Raw genomic sequence first — 14,937 nt, 5'->3', positions numbered from 1 at the left:
AGCACAGATGTCTTTTTGTGTATCCCCCTTTATGAGCAGAGATCACTAAACAGAACCCCTGGGTATATAATTCCAATTGGTTCATTTCTTAGCATTGCCCATCCTTTTTCATTGTTTCCACTGTTCTATTGTTAAATAGTTAGTGTTCCATAGTTGCTGCTTATCTATAATAATAGGCTTACCATACCATCTCTTTACACCTGACACTCATGGATTACACAGGTTCTGTGGCTGATTAAGACCAGCTGAAATGCATACTTGAAGTCAGCCAGCCACGGAACCTGTGTAATTCATGAATGTCCTGGGTTAAAGGGATAGTATGATAAGCCTATATAATAATAATGTGGAAGATTTTTTTTCATGGAAGTGCCTTCCTGGTAATTTGACAGCACTCAATGGGTTAATAAGCAGCTTTTCACAATTAAGGCAAGGCTAGGTGCAGCTTCATTCAGTATAAATAGATGTGTCCTTGGTGGTTAAGATTTTTTAATAACTAGGGGGGGGAAAAATTACAAAATAAAATAAAAACTACAAAGAAACTAGAATGCATTGCCCTAAGCTAAGGTTTATGCAAGCTTTACAGCAGCTAAAGGACTTTAGTACGATGTATGATTATAACAAACGATTGCAAACATTTGTGGACTGGCCTTTCAAGGAAAGCTGCAAATGTACCCCTGAGAATGTGAGTATGGTTTAGACATGCAGACCTCGAAATAAGCAGCTAGAAAGCTTTCCTGTGACAAGAGCCCAACAAATCCTGACAAATAACCCAATGCTTAAAATGATTTGTAACTATAGCCTGCAACTTCAAACTAATTCTAGGCTTGCTCTTCATTGTGTTTATATGGGGTTTCAAACTGTTGGTGAGCAAACTGCCTGGGTTCACTGGTGCCTGTGTCTGCCTGACTCTGCTGTACAGAAGAGTGGGATGTATGACAAGCGGGATACTGCAAGTGCTGGGAAAATCCATATTTTATTCAATTTGCTCCTGTGTATTGTAGAACCCAACTTGTGTATGTATATGTATGTATATGTGTGTATGTATATGTGTGTGTATATATGTGTATGTGTGTATATATATATATATATATATATATATATATATATATATATATATATATATATATATATGTATATATATATGTATATATGTGTATATATTGCATCTGACCCCAGAGCCGGCCCTACCTAATATGATGCCCTAGACAAGATTTTGGCTGGTGCCCCCTAGCACTGCCGCTAGTTCCGCCTCTGACCTGGCACCTTTTTCCCAGCATGATCACCCCTCACCCATAGCAGTCCTCGTTTTTGTGTTCCTACCCCCTACAGTATATTTTAAATAGGAGCAGTGTGCACATTCGGTGGACAGGTCTATTTTTGATGAAAATGCATCTTATTTGCATTCCTATGTGCACAAGCAGCTTCTGATTAAAACATGTGACATGCCTATTTTCTATGTGTGACTGTATCTGCATACAAAATCCTACATTACAGTGATTACCAGGAATACACTGCAAGGCAGCATTTCATATACAGATGCAGCTACAGTCACACACAGAATATAGGCATGCTGCATATCATTTTAATAAGCAGAACCTGCTTGTGCCCCTAGAAACACCAAATACCCTAGGCATTTGGCTATGCCTAGGGCCGGCTCTGTCTGACCCTCCTTAAGGGGTCTGCAAATTCCATTACAAAAACTCTGCATTAGTCTCTTGCTTGGGTGTCTCCAACTGCTCTGCTTGAGGCATGTACTGTAGTATAATAGTTGGCCTAGAATCAGATAATACAGCCCTTGAGAGATGCAGTAAGTATATACTAGGGTGACTATGTTTTGATTGAGCCTTTTTTTTTTTTTTTTACCCCAAAAATACATTTTTATTAGGTTACCTTTATATCTAACTCAAGGGTCATAAAGTAACATTCCCCCCCCCGCCTACCCCCAAAAAAAGAAAAAGAAACAAAATAAACACAATCAATACGGTTTTTGGAACACTCCTAAACATGGGGCACAATACTCTGTTATCTTCTAGATGGCTAAGGCTGGCTTTGTGCACTGCCCTACAGAGAATGAGCCCGATGTTGCCTGCTGTTTTTTCTGCCTGAAAGAGTTGGAGGGTTGGGAGCCAGATGATGATCCTTGGTAAGCATTTTAATGACTGGAAGAGTCCATATGGTCATATATAACATAGCTGGTGTGTAAGGTATAATGTGCTAACTACTGCAATGTTAGATGCTAGTGAGTTGTTCTATGACCATGTGAGGATTCGAGGAATAACTTTTTTCTTGATGAAGACTGTTTTTAGAGTTTTATTTTGTCACTGTTTCCAATTGTAAAGCACAATGAAACTGCTGCGCTATATAACAAACTGAAAATAAATAAAAATAATTGCTAAATATATAATATCCAACTGAGATGTATTCAGCAGCTGGATGTTGACATAGAATATTATACATACACCATAGAATATTATATTTGGCAAATAGATTATTCTGTTTGTGTTACACTTCTATTATGGATCCCAGATGCTGGAAATCTCTCCTGGTGACTTTGCAGTGGGTTATAGCGGCTGTTCTGTGGCAGAGCTGATCCCCCCCCCCCCCCCCCCCCCCCCCAATTAACTGCTTCACCTTTTGTGGTTGATTGTGATGGGTACAGAAATGTGTGAAATGTCACAATGATTGTAACCTTCAGAATGCTGGTATAATTAACTGATGGGCACTAAGGAGCCCCTGTATTAATAACCATGGCGCTGCTGTGATTATTAACAATCCATATCGCGGCAGATATATTAATTTTATATGAAAATATCCTTGTTATGTACTAAAGATAGCTTGCAGTGGTAGCGATAACTGTAGTCCTTGCCAGTTACATCCCCAGCACAATGGGGGAGTCTTTCACATTTGATGGATGGAGGATTGGAAGATCCCTCTCATGCAAGTAAACCTCCAAAGACTTTAAGCAGTTGACCGCATTAGAAGATTGTGTAAACTAATGTGGCCTACTGGAACTCCTAAAAGCTTAGAAGTTTGGTACATAGGGAGTCAGATCGTAGCTCCATTGATGATAATGGAGACTGCAATCTGCAGTGCTAATTGGTCTTCTGCAGGAGATTTCTGTGACATCTCCTGCACTAGGCTTTTAGTAAAATGGTAGGAATTCATAAAATGATTATGCTGTGTTATATGTAATTATATGAAAAAACCAAAGCACTTTATAATCTAACATGTGTGGGCTACGTGTAGATGGTATTTACCTTCCACAGAAACCATATAACTCGCCCAAATAAAAATCTCTATATCTGCCCCACCTGCAGTGCACATGGTTTTTGTGTGCTTTTTTGCTTTGCTAACAAACCTGAATCAGGCCCTGAGCATTTGAACCAGGTTCTACAGTGCTCGGTCTTAATATTACATTGTCCCAAACTTTCATAGCAAGGATGGGGTCATAAATGTGACCTAGAATGGAATACATACTTGAACTGTGAGAATATACTGGGTGGAGTTAAAAAAGGAGATGGTATAAAGGCAGTGCAGTGTTTTATAGCTGCATAGAACCCATATGCCCTGACAGAAAGCAGAACCAACTGGAAGGCCTGGTGATGGAAATGCACACTTGGGCTCTATTTAGAAAATACCTGCTGTACACTGGCATGCTTAGACCAGAGAGGATAAAACAGGGGTCTGCTCAAAGTTATGGAGGTTGTACAGTATATTGTCATAAAAACACTGTGAATGTCTGAAAATGAAGTAAAAAGCAAACCAAATGGCTCCACCATAACTATACTGTTCTATACCATTTACTGGTGCCCTCTAAACATAAAAGGCCAACTTATTTATACCAGACAGGTCCAGCGTGGATTGTTGGTAAGTCTCCAATGGCATTGAGCTCAATTACATTTACATGGTTTTGTGTCATCAATTTATTTTCTGACATTTACATAGGTGTTTTAGCTTTGCACTTTAGTCCAAATATGCATAAAATAGAAATATAAAAAATGAATCTCCTATATCTTGATAGAGCAATACTCACACATGGCATTATCTGTAATATAACTCAAGAAATGAGTATACTGTAAGGTCAGCCACCCTTCACTACTGGGTTATGGTTCCAGCTCCGGAGACATTGCCGCCTATTGATAAACAACCGGTTCTATAAAGCATCCTGTATCTTTCATCTGTAGGACCGAGCATTCCAAACGCTCTGTCACCTGCGGCTTCCTCTGCCTATCTAAGAGTATGGATGACTTGACCATGGAAGAGCTGCTACGGATGGAGGTTTATCGGATTAAGACTTTCTATGTAAGTGTGCATTTTTATTTGATTTCAATTGTAGAATTGTGCAATCCCCCTGCTGCTGGTTTTCATTAGATTGTGCGGAAATGCGACAGCTTTAACTTTGTAACAAACTATTATACTAGTGTCCAGATTGGTTATTTCCAGCAATGAGATCCACAACTGGTAAAGCCGGCTTCTTGATAAATGTATTAACATTGGGAATAAATATTTTAATCTGAGTGCATGAATCTTACACTGTACAACCATAAGGGTGCCCATAGACAAATCTGGCTGCTCTTGCTGTGGGCAGTGCTATAAAAATGGTCATTGCTAAACACTTTAGAAGTCCTAATGAACATTCCAAAGATATATCTGATGTATGTTGCAGTTGTTGGTAATGGGTGTATAGAGTTGCAGTAATCTGTATCCTATTTTGTCTGAGCACATTTAAATGATTGCAGTAGTAAAGTACAGGAGCTCCATTTCCTGCCCTCTTGGTGGTCGATCCACTACCCATGCCCATACTTGCCTACCTGACCCTCTCCATGAGGGAGAAAATGCTCTGTTCCTGGACTTTCCTGGTAATGTATGATTGCCATCACTTGTGGTGAAATGCCTTTCTTATCAATTAACTAGTTCACCACAGGTGATGGCAATCATACATTACCAGGAAAGTCCAGGAACAGAGCATTTTTGAGGGTCAGGTAGGCAAGTATGCCCATGCCCCTTTCTTCAGAATGTCTCCACATTAATGCGGTCACCATCTTGCGCTTATAAGGAGGTTTCTGTTTTCTTCACTGGTTTCCAGTATCACTCCCTTTTTACAAGTTATCTCTGGCTGCTGTGATGATATGTGCACAGTTATACCAGTGTGGTATGGAGCTGCGTTTCCTGTGGGATGTATAGTAAACAGAAGTGACTCTCGTGTAACATTCTATGAATGCAGGTCATTTAGCACTCTACTTGGCTTTGTTTACTCTGGGGTCTATGGGCCCTATTCAGTAAGGATTGCAAATTCTGCTTTTTAGCAGAATTTGCAATCCTTTTGCTCACATGCTGGGGGCTGGCCATCGCTGGGTAAGGCCGCCCAGCATGCTAATCGCCCCCCTCTGTGATAATGCTGAAGTAGCAGCCTCTCCGTAATTTCAGCATGTTCACAGAAAATGTGGATACCCTGATACTTTTACAATTGTAATTGTGCTGTGTTTTTGTGGATATAGTGACTGTGTTTTTATATATAGATTTCATCTGCCTGCTCTTTATTAGGGGCCCCACTGTCTTATGTGTCCCAGGCCCCCCATGGCCTTAATCCAGCTCTGGTTGTGACATGACCTGGTAGGTCTTCATACCACTACTGCTTGCAAGTCAAGTGTTTAAGCTTATCTTAACATACAGTAAAGACCACAATATCTCCTAATTTCTGTTTTGATTAATGCTTGCTTTTACTTGGAGAGGTTTTCAGTGTACAGACATCTGCATCCTATTCTGACTCTGCAAATACTCACTTCTGATATTGGACAACCAAACTGAGTTAACAGAAAGGGAACTACAGTGCTTGATTCAAAAATCAGAGCTCAAATTACCTGTAGTTGGTGATGAGTGGAGGTTGTGGTCTATAGTTGTTTGAAGCAGGGGTAAATTAGAGGTGACAGGGTTGACATGGAACGCTTTAGGAAGTTTTGGGACCTGTGACAATTGAGGTTGGCATTCTGGGGCCTCTAGAGGTATTGCTACTTGTTGAATATAGAACATCTTTGACCCCTTTGGTTATGCTTTCTGACGAACAATGCTGAGGTCATCCATCCTTGTAAAAATAAGTTGGATGATGGTTTCCACTGGAGAGCTAAAAACTGCATTATATCCAAACGATCACTATTTATAAGGTGGTGGTAATCTGAAACGCATTGATACTCAGACTTTTAGCTTAAGGGACAAACTATTATTATGACCATTCTAACTGCTGATTTTTACTTTTATAGCGCAAATTTGCCTCAGTCGTCGCCCAATATCTTGATGAGGAAATGATCGCTACAACCAGACGCCTGGTGGAATACTTTGCCAATCAGCATAACTGTTCTTTAGAAGTTGATGTTGAACCCTAACAAGTAGTGACTTTATTTACACATTGTCGTGTGATAGTGTCTGCAAGGTCTACATATGTGTAAGGAGTGTAATCTTTGGAGATATTCAGCTCCAACACCTCGTGTAACAAAATGTTTTACTTTTTTATTTTAGAAATGATGGCTCATTAATAAATATATATTTTGTAATTGTTTCTACTTAATTTTTCGTAATGGGATTTATAAAATTATTGAATCACCTACCCAGTGATGTTGGGTGCAGAGGGGAGAGAATGTTTCTCATTTAAAAATCTCTAAATATGGCACCTATCTAGACAAAGGTGTGCTCGGCAGCTGCTGGGGTGACCCAACCTCCATCACCCACCCCCCTTCTGGCCCCCTCCCTCTTCTTTGACAAGTAGGTTATGGACCCTCACCCTATCCCGAGGTAGGGAGTGACCTGTAATGGAACAGGGCGTCATGATCAGCCAGGAACTCCTCAGTGGTCTATACTGTATGACAGTTGGCTCACAACAATACATGGGACGACTTACAGCTTTAATTGTTACAGATGGGCTCATTTATTTTAAGTTTAACTGTTTTCCGATATTATTTGGTCAGTATAGTACACTAAACGCATGCAAATGGGATTACAGCAGTGGTTCCCAAACTGCGTTACTGCAGAGCACTTGCAGGGCTGCCATGGGTGGTGGTCTAGGACAAAATAAAATTATTTATGTTCAAAGTGATGGGCAAAACCAGTGCTGGTAGCTGCCAATCATATATACTGAATGTGGACAAACTGAAAAGCAACCCTTTCCACCACCACATACATACGTGTCCATTGTCATCATTAATGCGATGGGTGTACTTGGTGTGAATAGTCTCAATCGTACAATGTGTTTCCTTTGGATTGCAGGTGTGCCTATAGTGGCAAACTAGTCGCACACCCGACTAGATACCTCTGTACCTGACACTAATGATGACAGGTAAGCATCATTTACTTAGTTTAATCACACTTTCTGACTGTCTCAATACAAAACTCATCCTGGGTGTGCTGTGAAAAGAATGCTGATATGCTAGGGCAGGCCTGGCCAACCTGTGGCTCTCCAGATGTTGTGAAACTACACATCCCAGCATGCTCTGCCAAAGTTTAAGCATTTCCTAATAGCAAAACTGTGGCAAGGCATGATGGGACTTGTAGTTTTACAACAGCTGGAGAGCCACAGGTTGGCCAGGCCTGTGCTAGGGCTTCTCGCTTGTAATTTTTATTTTTATTTTTCATCCACTAGGGGTCACTGGAGTACTCTTGGGATATGGACGGCTTCCACAGGAAGAAGGCACTGAATAAATTAATTTTGGAACTACTCCTCCCCTCCATATCCCAGTGTACCTCAGTGTTTTGTTTTTTTCTGTGCTCGACACAGCAAGAAGGCTTGTGGCGTTTGTCCACATTCATTGGAATTTTTTCTAAGTTTTTTTTCAACAATTGCCACATCCCTTCCCCCCTTCCAATAGGCGTGGGTCCGGGATAGTGGAAGCTGCTACTAGCAGCTGTGGGTGTCGGGCCTCTCTAAAAAGAGCTCCCTCACACCACATGCAGGCTGCCTGCAGGAAGCTGGACGGAGCTTGAACAAGAAGCCCCATCATAGCCCTCACTACAGGGTGTCCAGGTATGTTGGGTTGGGGCGGTCAGCTCACGCTGCCGCCCTGCTGTGTGGGGAACTGTATTGGGTAGAGCTGCCCGCCGCCGCTTCCATCGCTGCCGCAGCTTTCAAGTCCCCGCCGATGCCCTGAGCCGCGCGTGCATAGGCCACTTCACGGCTCTATGCTGTGCGCTCCCCGGCTCCCGCTAGCCTCTACTCTGCATGTAAGCCCTGCTCCGTGTACTGAGAGCGGTGCACGGGGGGGGGGGGGGGGGGCACATAGAGAGAAGGCAGTAGAATGCCCTTAGCAGCAGCAGCAGCAGCGCTGCAGGGGTTTTTAATAGGCTATTGAGCCTTGGCTATCAGGATATATATGCAGTTTAGTGAGGATAATCTGCATTTTGTGTGATACTGGAAACTTGGCATATTTAACCATGCTTCCTGTTTGTTTTTTCCTGTCTGTTTCTAGAGTTCCTATACTACATCTCTACTTCACTAAAGGCGCAGGGGTGTTAAGGGAATTTGGGATCAGGTTTTTCATATTGCTGGCGTGCACTGCACTTAGTATATATATATGTGTATGTATATGTATGTGTATATATATGTATATGTATACACACACAAGAACCTTAGTGCTATTTACTGAGTCGTGCAAACTGTCTGTGTTTGTAGTTTGTATTGTCTGTCTGCATAATGAGTAAGGCACCTGCAAAGACTAAAAAGCAATTTCCCTGCCATGTCTGTAAAAGTGTGTTGCCTGATGGATCTACCACATGTACAGTATGTTTTGTGAATTCAGCTACAAATACAATTTCCACTCCGGTTTTAAAGCCAGTTTCATCTCCGGACCCTCCATGGGCTATGCTTGCAAATGTCCTGGTTGGATTGCAATCAGAATTGTCCGCCACTCGTCAAGAGCGGGAAGCAGCAAGATCTGAGTCTAAGATGAGACCGCTAGAGTTACCGGAGGGGTCTCAATCTTACCAAAAGTCCAAGTGCACCTTGGGTGGAAAGGATAAGTTTCTTTTGTCTTATGATTTGCCAGTTTCTGCTATGCTAGACCTCACTGCGGATGAGGGTGAGGAGGGCGAAATAGACCAGCAGTCAGATAGTGACGATTTTGACAGCCCAGGCATTGATAATCTCATCAGAGCGGTGCGTCAGTCTCTGAAGTTTACAGAAACTGAGGAGCCTCTGACAAATGATGAAGTAGTCTTTACTAAACGACAGATCTCCGATGTGTTTTCTTGTTTCGGAATCTCTTAATAAAATGTTACTAGAAACACGAAAGAATCCGGATAAACTGTTTTCTATACCTCGCAGATTTAAGTCGAGTTACCAGTTTCCAGAGTCCATGACAGCTACATGGGAGAATCCGCCATTGGTGGATTCGTCCGTATCTAAACTTACAAAGAAATTAACCATACCAGTACCAGCTGCTACTACGCTTAAAGACCCTTCAGACCGTAAAATAGAAGCTATGCTAAAGTCCATGTATATAGCAGCAGGAGTGCTGCTGAGACCTGGGTTGGTTGGCATTTGGGTAACTAAGGCGCTAATGGTATGGATAAAAGAGCTCAAGTCTGCTCTACAGGACGATCATCTTATACTTCTCGCTGATCAAATCTGGGAAGCTGCTGACTATCTATGTACAGCTTCTACTGATGTCTGTCAGCTCACTTCTCGCCTTTCATCATCGCTAGTTACAGCACGACGAGCACTCTGGCTGCGTTCTTGGAAGGCGGAGGTCAAAAAAGGTATAGAGGTGTTACCTTACGGTGGTGAGAAGCTGTTCGGTCCTGAATTGGACAGATGGATTTCTGAGGCCACGGGAGGAAAGTCTGTTTTCTTACCATTGCCTCCAACGGTACCTAGACGCAAATACTCTGGTCTGGCGTTCAAATCCTTTAGACCTCAGTCCTTTCGTGGGCGCGGCAGAGGAGCGGCCACACTTGGTAGAAGATGTCGGGGACGTGGTTTCCAACAAACCAACACAAGTCGTCAGGACGCTAAGCTCGCCAACAAGCCAGTGGCATGACGGGCTCCCAGCCCATCTCGGATCTCCAATTGTGGGAGCACGCCTTCAGACGTTCCAGGGGGCGTGGCTTCAGATGTCCACAGATGGGTGGATCCGCAATTTAGTGTTAAAGAGTTACAAAATAGAGTTCGATTGTCTTCCGCCAATGCGTTTTTTTAAGATGGGTCTGCCTGTGTCGGACGACAAGAAGGCGGTTCTGCAGATTGCCATTCAGTCTCTGCTGAATGCAGCAGTTTTGATTCCGGTCCCTGTAGAACAGGGTCAGGGTTATTATTCCAGTCTGTTTGTGGTACCAAAGCCGGATGGCTCGGGCAGGCCAATAATGAACTTAAAAGGTCTCAATCAGTACGTCACTTACTACAGATTCAAGATGGAATCTCTGCGGTCAGTAATTGCAGGTTTAGAGCCACAGGAATTCATGATTGCACTGGATCTCAAAGATGCGTACCTACACATTCCGATTTGGCCTCATCAGAGGTTCTTGCGGTTTGCAATACGGCAAGACCATTACCAGTTTCAGGCTCTACCGTTTGGCCTTTTGTCAGCGCCTCGGGTATTCACCAAGGTGATGTCGGTGATAGCTCATCTCGGATCCCTGGGAGTAATAATTGTTCCATATTTGGACGATTTGCTCATCAAGGCTCCGTCTCAACGGATGCTTCTCCAACAGGCGTTGCTAACATACAATGTACTAGTTCGGCACGGTTGGATTGTCAATTTCAAGAAATCACATCTGATTCCGTCTCAACGACTTCAATTTCTAGGTATGATTCTCGATACGGTAAATCAAAGAATTTACCTACCAGAACAGAAAGTACAGATCATTCGTCATCTAGTACAATTAGTGCTCAAGCCATGCACAGTCTCTGTACATTTGTGCATTCGCCTCTTAGGCACAATGGTGGCGGCTTTCGAAGCGCTTCAGTTCGGAAGATTTCACTCGCGTCCTTTTCAACTAGATGTGCTAGCACAGTGGTCGGGCTCGCATCTGCAGATTCACCACAGGCAAGGGTATCTTTACTCTGGTGGCTCAAAGTACACAATCTAACCGCAGGGAAACGATTCGGCACCTGGAATTGGATAATTCTATCGACAGACGCGAGTCTCAGAGGCTGGGGAGCTGTAGTTCAAAGTTATCGGCTCCTGGGTCTCTGGGTAGATCACGAAAGATCGCTGTCTATAAATGTCCTGGAACTCCGGGCAATTTACAATGCGCTACGACAAGCAGTGCACATGTTTCGGTTTCAGACTGTTAAGGTGCAGTCAGACAATGCGACGGCGGTCGCATACATCAACAAGCAAGGAGGAACGAGAAGCCGCATGGCAATGCGGGAAGTAGCTCGGATCCTCAGGTGGGCCGAGTATCACCAAGTGATATTGTCGGCAGTGTTCATTCCGGGAGTGGACAACTGGGAGGCGGATTATCTCAGCCGTTGGGATTTTCATCCAGGAGAATGGGCATTAAATCCAGAAGTGTTTCACATGTTGGTCCAGAGGTGGGGTTACCCTCGGGTGGATCTGATGGCATCTCGCCACAATCACCAAATGCCCCAGTATGTGTCCAGAACGAGAGATCCAAAGGCGGTGGATGCTCTCACAATCGCGTGGCCGTACAGCCTCGTGTATCTGTTTTCACCGTTTCCGCTGCTCCCTCTGTTGCTAAAACGGATCAAGAGTCCGTCAGTCATACTAGTGGCGCCTCATTGGCCTCGGAGAGCTTGGTTCTCGGATCTCCGGACTAATCGCAGATGATCCTTGGCCACTCCCACTACGTCCGGACCTGTTACAACAGGGTCCGTTCCTTTACCCCGATTTAGCGCGGCTGAGTTTGACGGTGTGGCTGTTGAGACCGTCCTCTTAAGAAGAGAGGGCATTCCAGAATCTGTTATACCAACCATATTACGAGCTAGGAAGCTGGTTACGGCAGCTCATTATTACAGAATCTGGCGTGCCTATATAGGTTGGTGTGAGGCTCGAAAGTTTCCGACATCATCTTTCAAGTTATCCCGTCTTTTGTTATTTCTACTAGAGATGAGCGCCTGAAATTTTTCGGGTTTTGGTTTTGGGTTCGGTTCCGCGGCCGTGTTTTGGGTTCGAACGCGTTTTGGCAAAACCTCACCGAATTTTTTTTGTCGGATTCGGGTGTGTTTTGGATTCTGGTGTTTTTTTCCAAAAACACTAAAAAACAGCTTAAATCATAGAATTTGGGGGTCATTTTGATCCCAAAGTATTATTAACCTCAAAAACCATAATTTACACTCATTTTCAGTCTATTCTGAATACCTCACACCTCACAATATTATTTTTAGTCCTAAAATTTGCACCGAGGTCGCTGTGTGAGTAAGATAAGCGACCCTAGTGGCCGACACAAACACCGGGCCCATCTAGGAGTGGCACTGCAGTGTCACGCAGGATGTCCCTTCCAAAAAACCCTCCCCAAACAGCACATGACGCAAAGAAAAAAAGAGGCGCAATGAGGTAGCTGTGTGAGTAAGATTAGCGACCCTAGTGGCCGACACAAACACCGGGCCCATCTAGGAGTGGCACTGCAGTGTCACGCAGGATGGCCCTTCCAAAAAACCCTCCCCAAACAGCACATGACGCAAAGAAAAAAAGAGGCGCAATGAGGTAGCTGTGTGAGTAAGATTAGCGACCCTAGTGGCCGACACAAACACCGGGCCCATCTAGGAGTGGCACTGCAGTGTCACGCAGGATGTCCCTTCCAAAAAACCCTCCCCAATCAGCACATGATGCAAAGAAAAAGAAAAGAAAAAAGAGGTGCAAGATGGAATTGTCCTTGGGCCCTCCCACCCACCCTTATGTTGTATAAACAAAACAGGACATGCACACTTTAACCAACCCATCATTTCAGTGACAGGGTCTGCCACACGACTGTGACTGATATGACGGGTTGGTTTGGACCCCCCCCAAAAAAGAAGCAATTAATCTCTCCTTGCACAAACTGGCTCTACAGAGGCAAGATGTCCACCTCATCTTCACCCTCCGATATATCACCGTGTACATCCCCCTCCTCACAGATTATCAATTCGTCCCCACTGGAATCCACCATCTCAGCTCCCTGTGTACTTTGTGGAGGCAATTGCTGCTGGTCAATGTCTCCGCGGAGGAATTGATTATAATTCATTTTAATGAACATCATCTTCTCCACATTTTCTGGATGTAACCTCGTACGCCGATTGCTGACAAGGTGAGCGGCGGCACTAAACACTCTTTCGGAGTACACACTTGTGGGAGGGCAACTTAGGTAGAATAAAGCCAGTTTGTGCAAGGGCCTCCAAATTGCCTCTTTTTCCTGCCAGTATAAGTACGGACTGTGTGACATGCCTACTTGGATGCGGTCACTCATATAATCCTCCACCATTCTATCAATGTTGAGAGAATCATATGCAGTGACAGTAGACGACATGTCCGTAATCGTTGTCAGGTCCTTCAGTCCGGACCAGATGTCAGCATCAGCAGTCGCTCCAGACTGCCCTGCATCACCGCCAGCGGGTGGGCTCGGAATTCTGAGCCTTTTCCTCGCACCCCCAGTTGCGGGAGAATGTGAAGGAGGAGATGTTGACAGGTCGCGTTCCGCTTGACTTGACAATTTTGTCACCAGCAGGTCTTTCAACCCCAGCAGACCTGTGTCTGCCGGAAAGAGAGATCCAAGGTAGGCTTTAAATCTAGGATCGAGCACGGTGGCCAAAATGTAGTGCTCTGATTTCAACAGATTGACCACCCGTGAATCCTTGTTAAGCGAATTAAGGGCTGCATCCACAAGTCCCACATGCCTAGCGGAATCGCTCCCTTTTAGCTCCTTCTTCAATGCCTCCAGCTTCTTCTGCAAAAGCCTGATGAGGGGAATGACCTGACTCAGGCTGGCAGTGTCTGAACTGACTTCACGTGTGGCAAGTTCAAAGGGCATCAGAACCTTGCACAACGTTGAAATCATTCTCCACTGCACTTGAGACAGGTGCATTCCACCTCCTATATCGTGCTCAATTGTATAGGCTTGAATGGCCTTTTGCTGCTCCTCCAACCTCTGAAGCATATAGAGGGTTGAATTCCACCTCGTTACCACTTCTTGCTTCAGATGATGGCAGGGCAGGTTCAGTAGTTTTTGGTGGTGCTCCAGTCTTCTGTACGTGGTGCCTGTACGCCGAAAGTGTCCCGCAATTTTTCTGGCCACCGACAGCATCTCTTGCACGCCCCTGTCGTTTTTTAAAAAATTCTGCACCACCAAATTCAAGGTATGTGCAAAACATGGGACGTGCTGGAATTTGCCCATATTTAATGCACACACAATATTGCTGGCGTTGTCCGATGCCACAAATCCACAGGAGAGTCCAATTGGGGTAAGCCATTCCACGATGATCTTCCTCAGTTGCCGTAAGAGGTTTTCAGCTGTGTGCGTATTCTGGAAAGCGGTGATACAAAGCGTAGCCTGCCTAGGAAAGAGTTGGCGTTTGCGAGATGCTGCTACTGGTGCCGCCGCTGCTGTTCTTGCGGCGGGAGTCCATACATCTACCCAGTGGGCTGTCACAGTCATATAGTCCTGACCCTGCCCTGCTCCACTTGTCCACATGTCCGTGGTTAAGTGGACATTGGGTACAACTGCATTTTTTAGGACACTGGTGAGTCTTTTTCTGACGTCCGTGTACATTCTCAGTATCGCCTGCCTAGAGAAGTGGAACCTAGATGGTATTTGGTAACGGGGGCACACTGCCTCAATAAATTGTCTAGTTCCCTGTGAACTAACGGCGGATACCGGAACCACGTCTAACACCAACATAGTTGTCAAGGACTCAGTTATCCGCTTTGCAGTAGGATGACTGCTGTGATATTTCATCTTCCTCGCAAAGGACTGTTGAACAGTCAATTGCTTACTGGAAGTAGTACAAGTGGGCTTACG

At 44.3% G+C, this 14,937-nt stretch overlaps 1 protein-coding gene across 1 annotated transcript; it reads left to right on the top strand.

Annotated features, from left to right (window-relative positions):
* The first annotated feature begins 478 nt into the window (after window positions 1–478).
* LOC135050644 (baculoviral IAP repeat-containing protein 5.1-like) lies at window positions 479–6,548 on the top strand. Its single transcript, XM_063957073.1, has 4 exons — window positions 479–682; window positions 2,034–2,143; window positions 4,185–4,302; window positions 6,258–6,548. The coding sequence occupies exons 1-4, from the start codon at window positions 545–547 to the stop codon at window positions 6,378–6,380; spliced, it is 489 nt and encodes a 162-aa protein (XP_063813143.1). The 5' UTR covers window positions 479–544; the 3' UTR covers window positions 6,381–6,548.
* The last annotated feature ends 8,389 nt before the right edge of the window (window positions 6,549–14,937 follow it).

This window comes from Pseudophryne corroboree, chromosome 2, assembly GCF_028390025.1.
Source record: "Pseudophryne corroboree isolate aPseCor3 chromosome 2, aPseCor3.hap2, whole genome shotgun sequence".
Classification (NCBI taxonomy): Eukaryota; Metazoa; Chordata; class Amphibia; order Anura; family Myobatrachidae; genus Pseudophryne; species Pseudophryne corroboree.
Note: the sequence above shows the minus strand (reverse complement) of the source record. Positions and strands in the feature narration are given on the sequence as shown.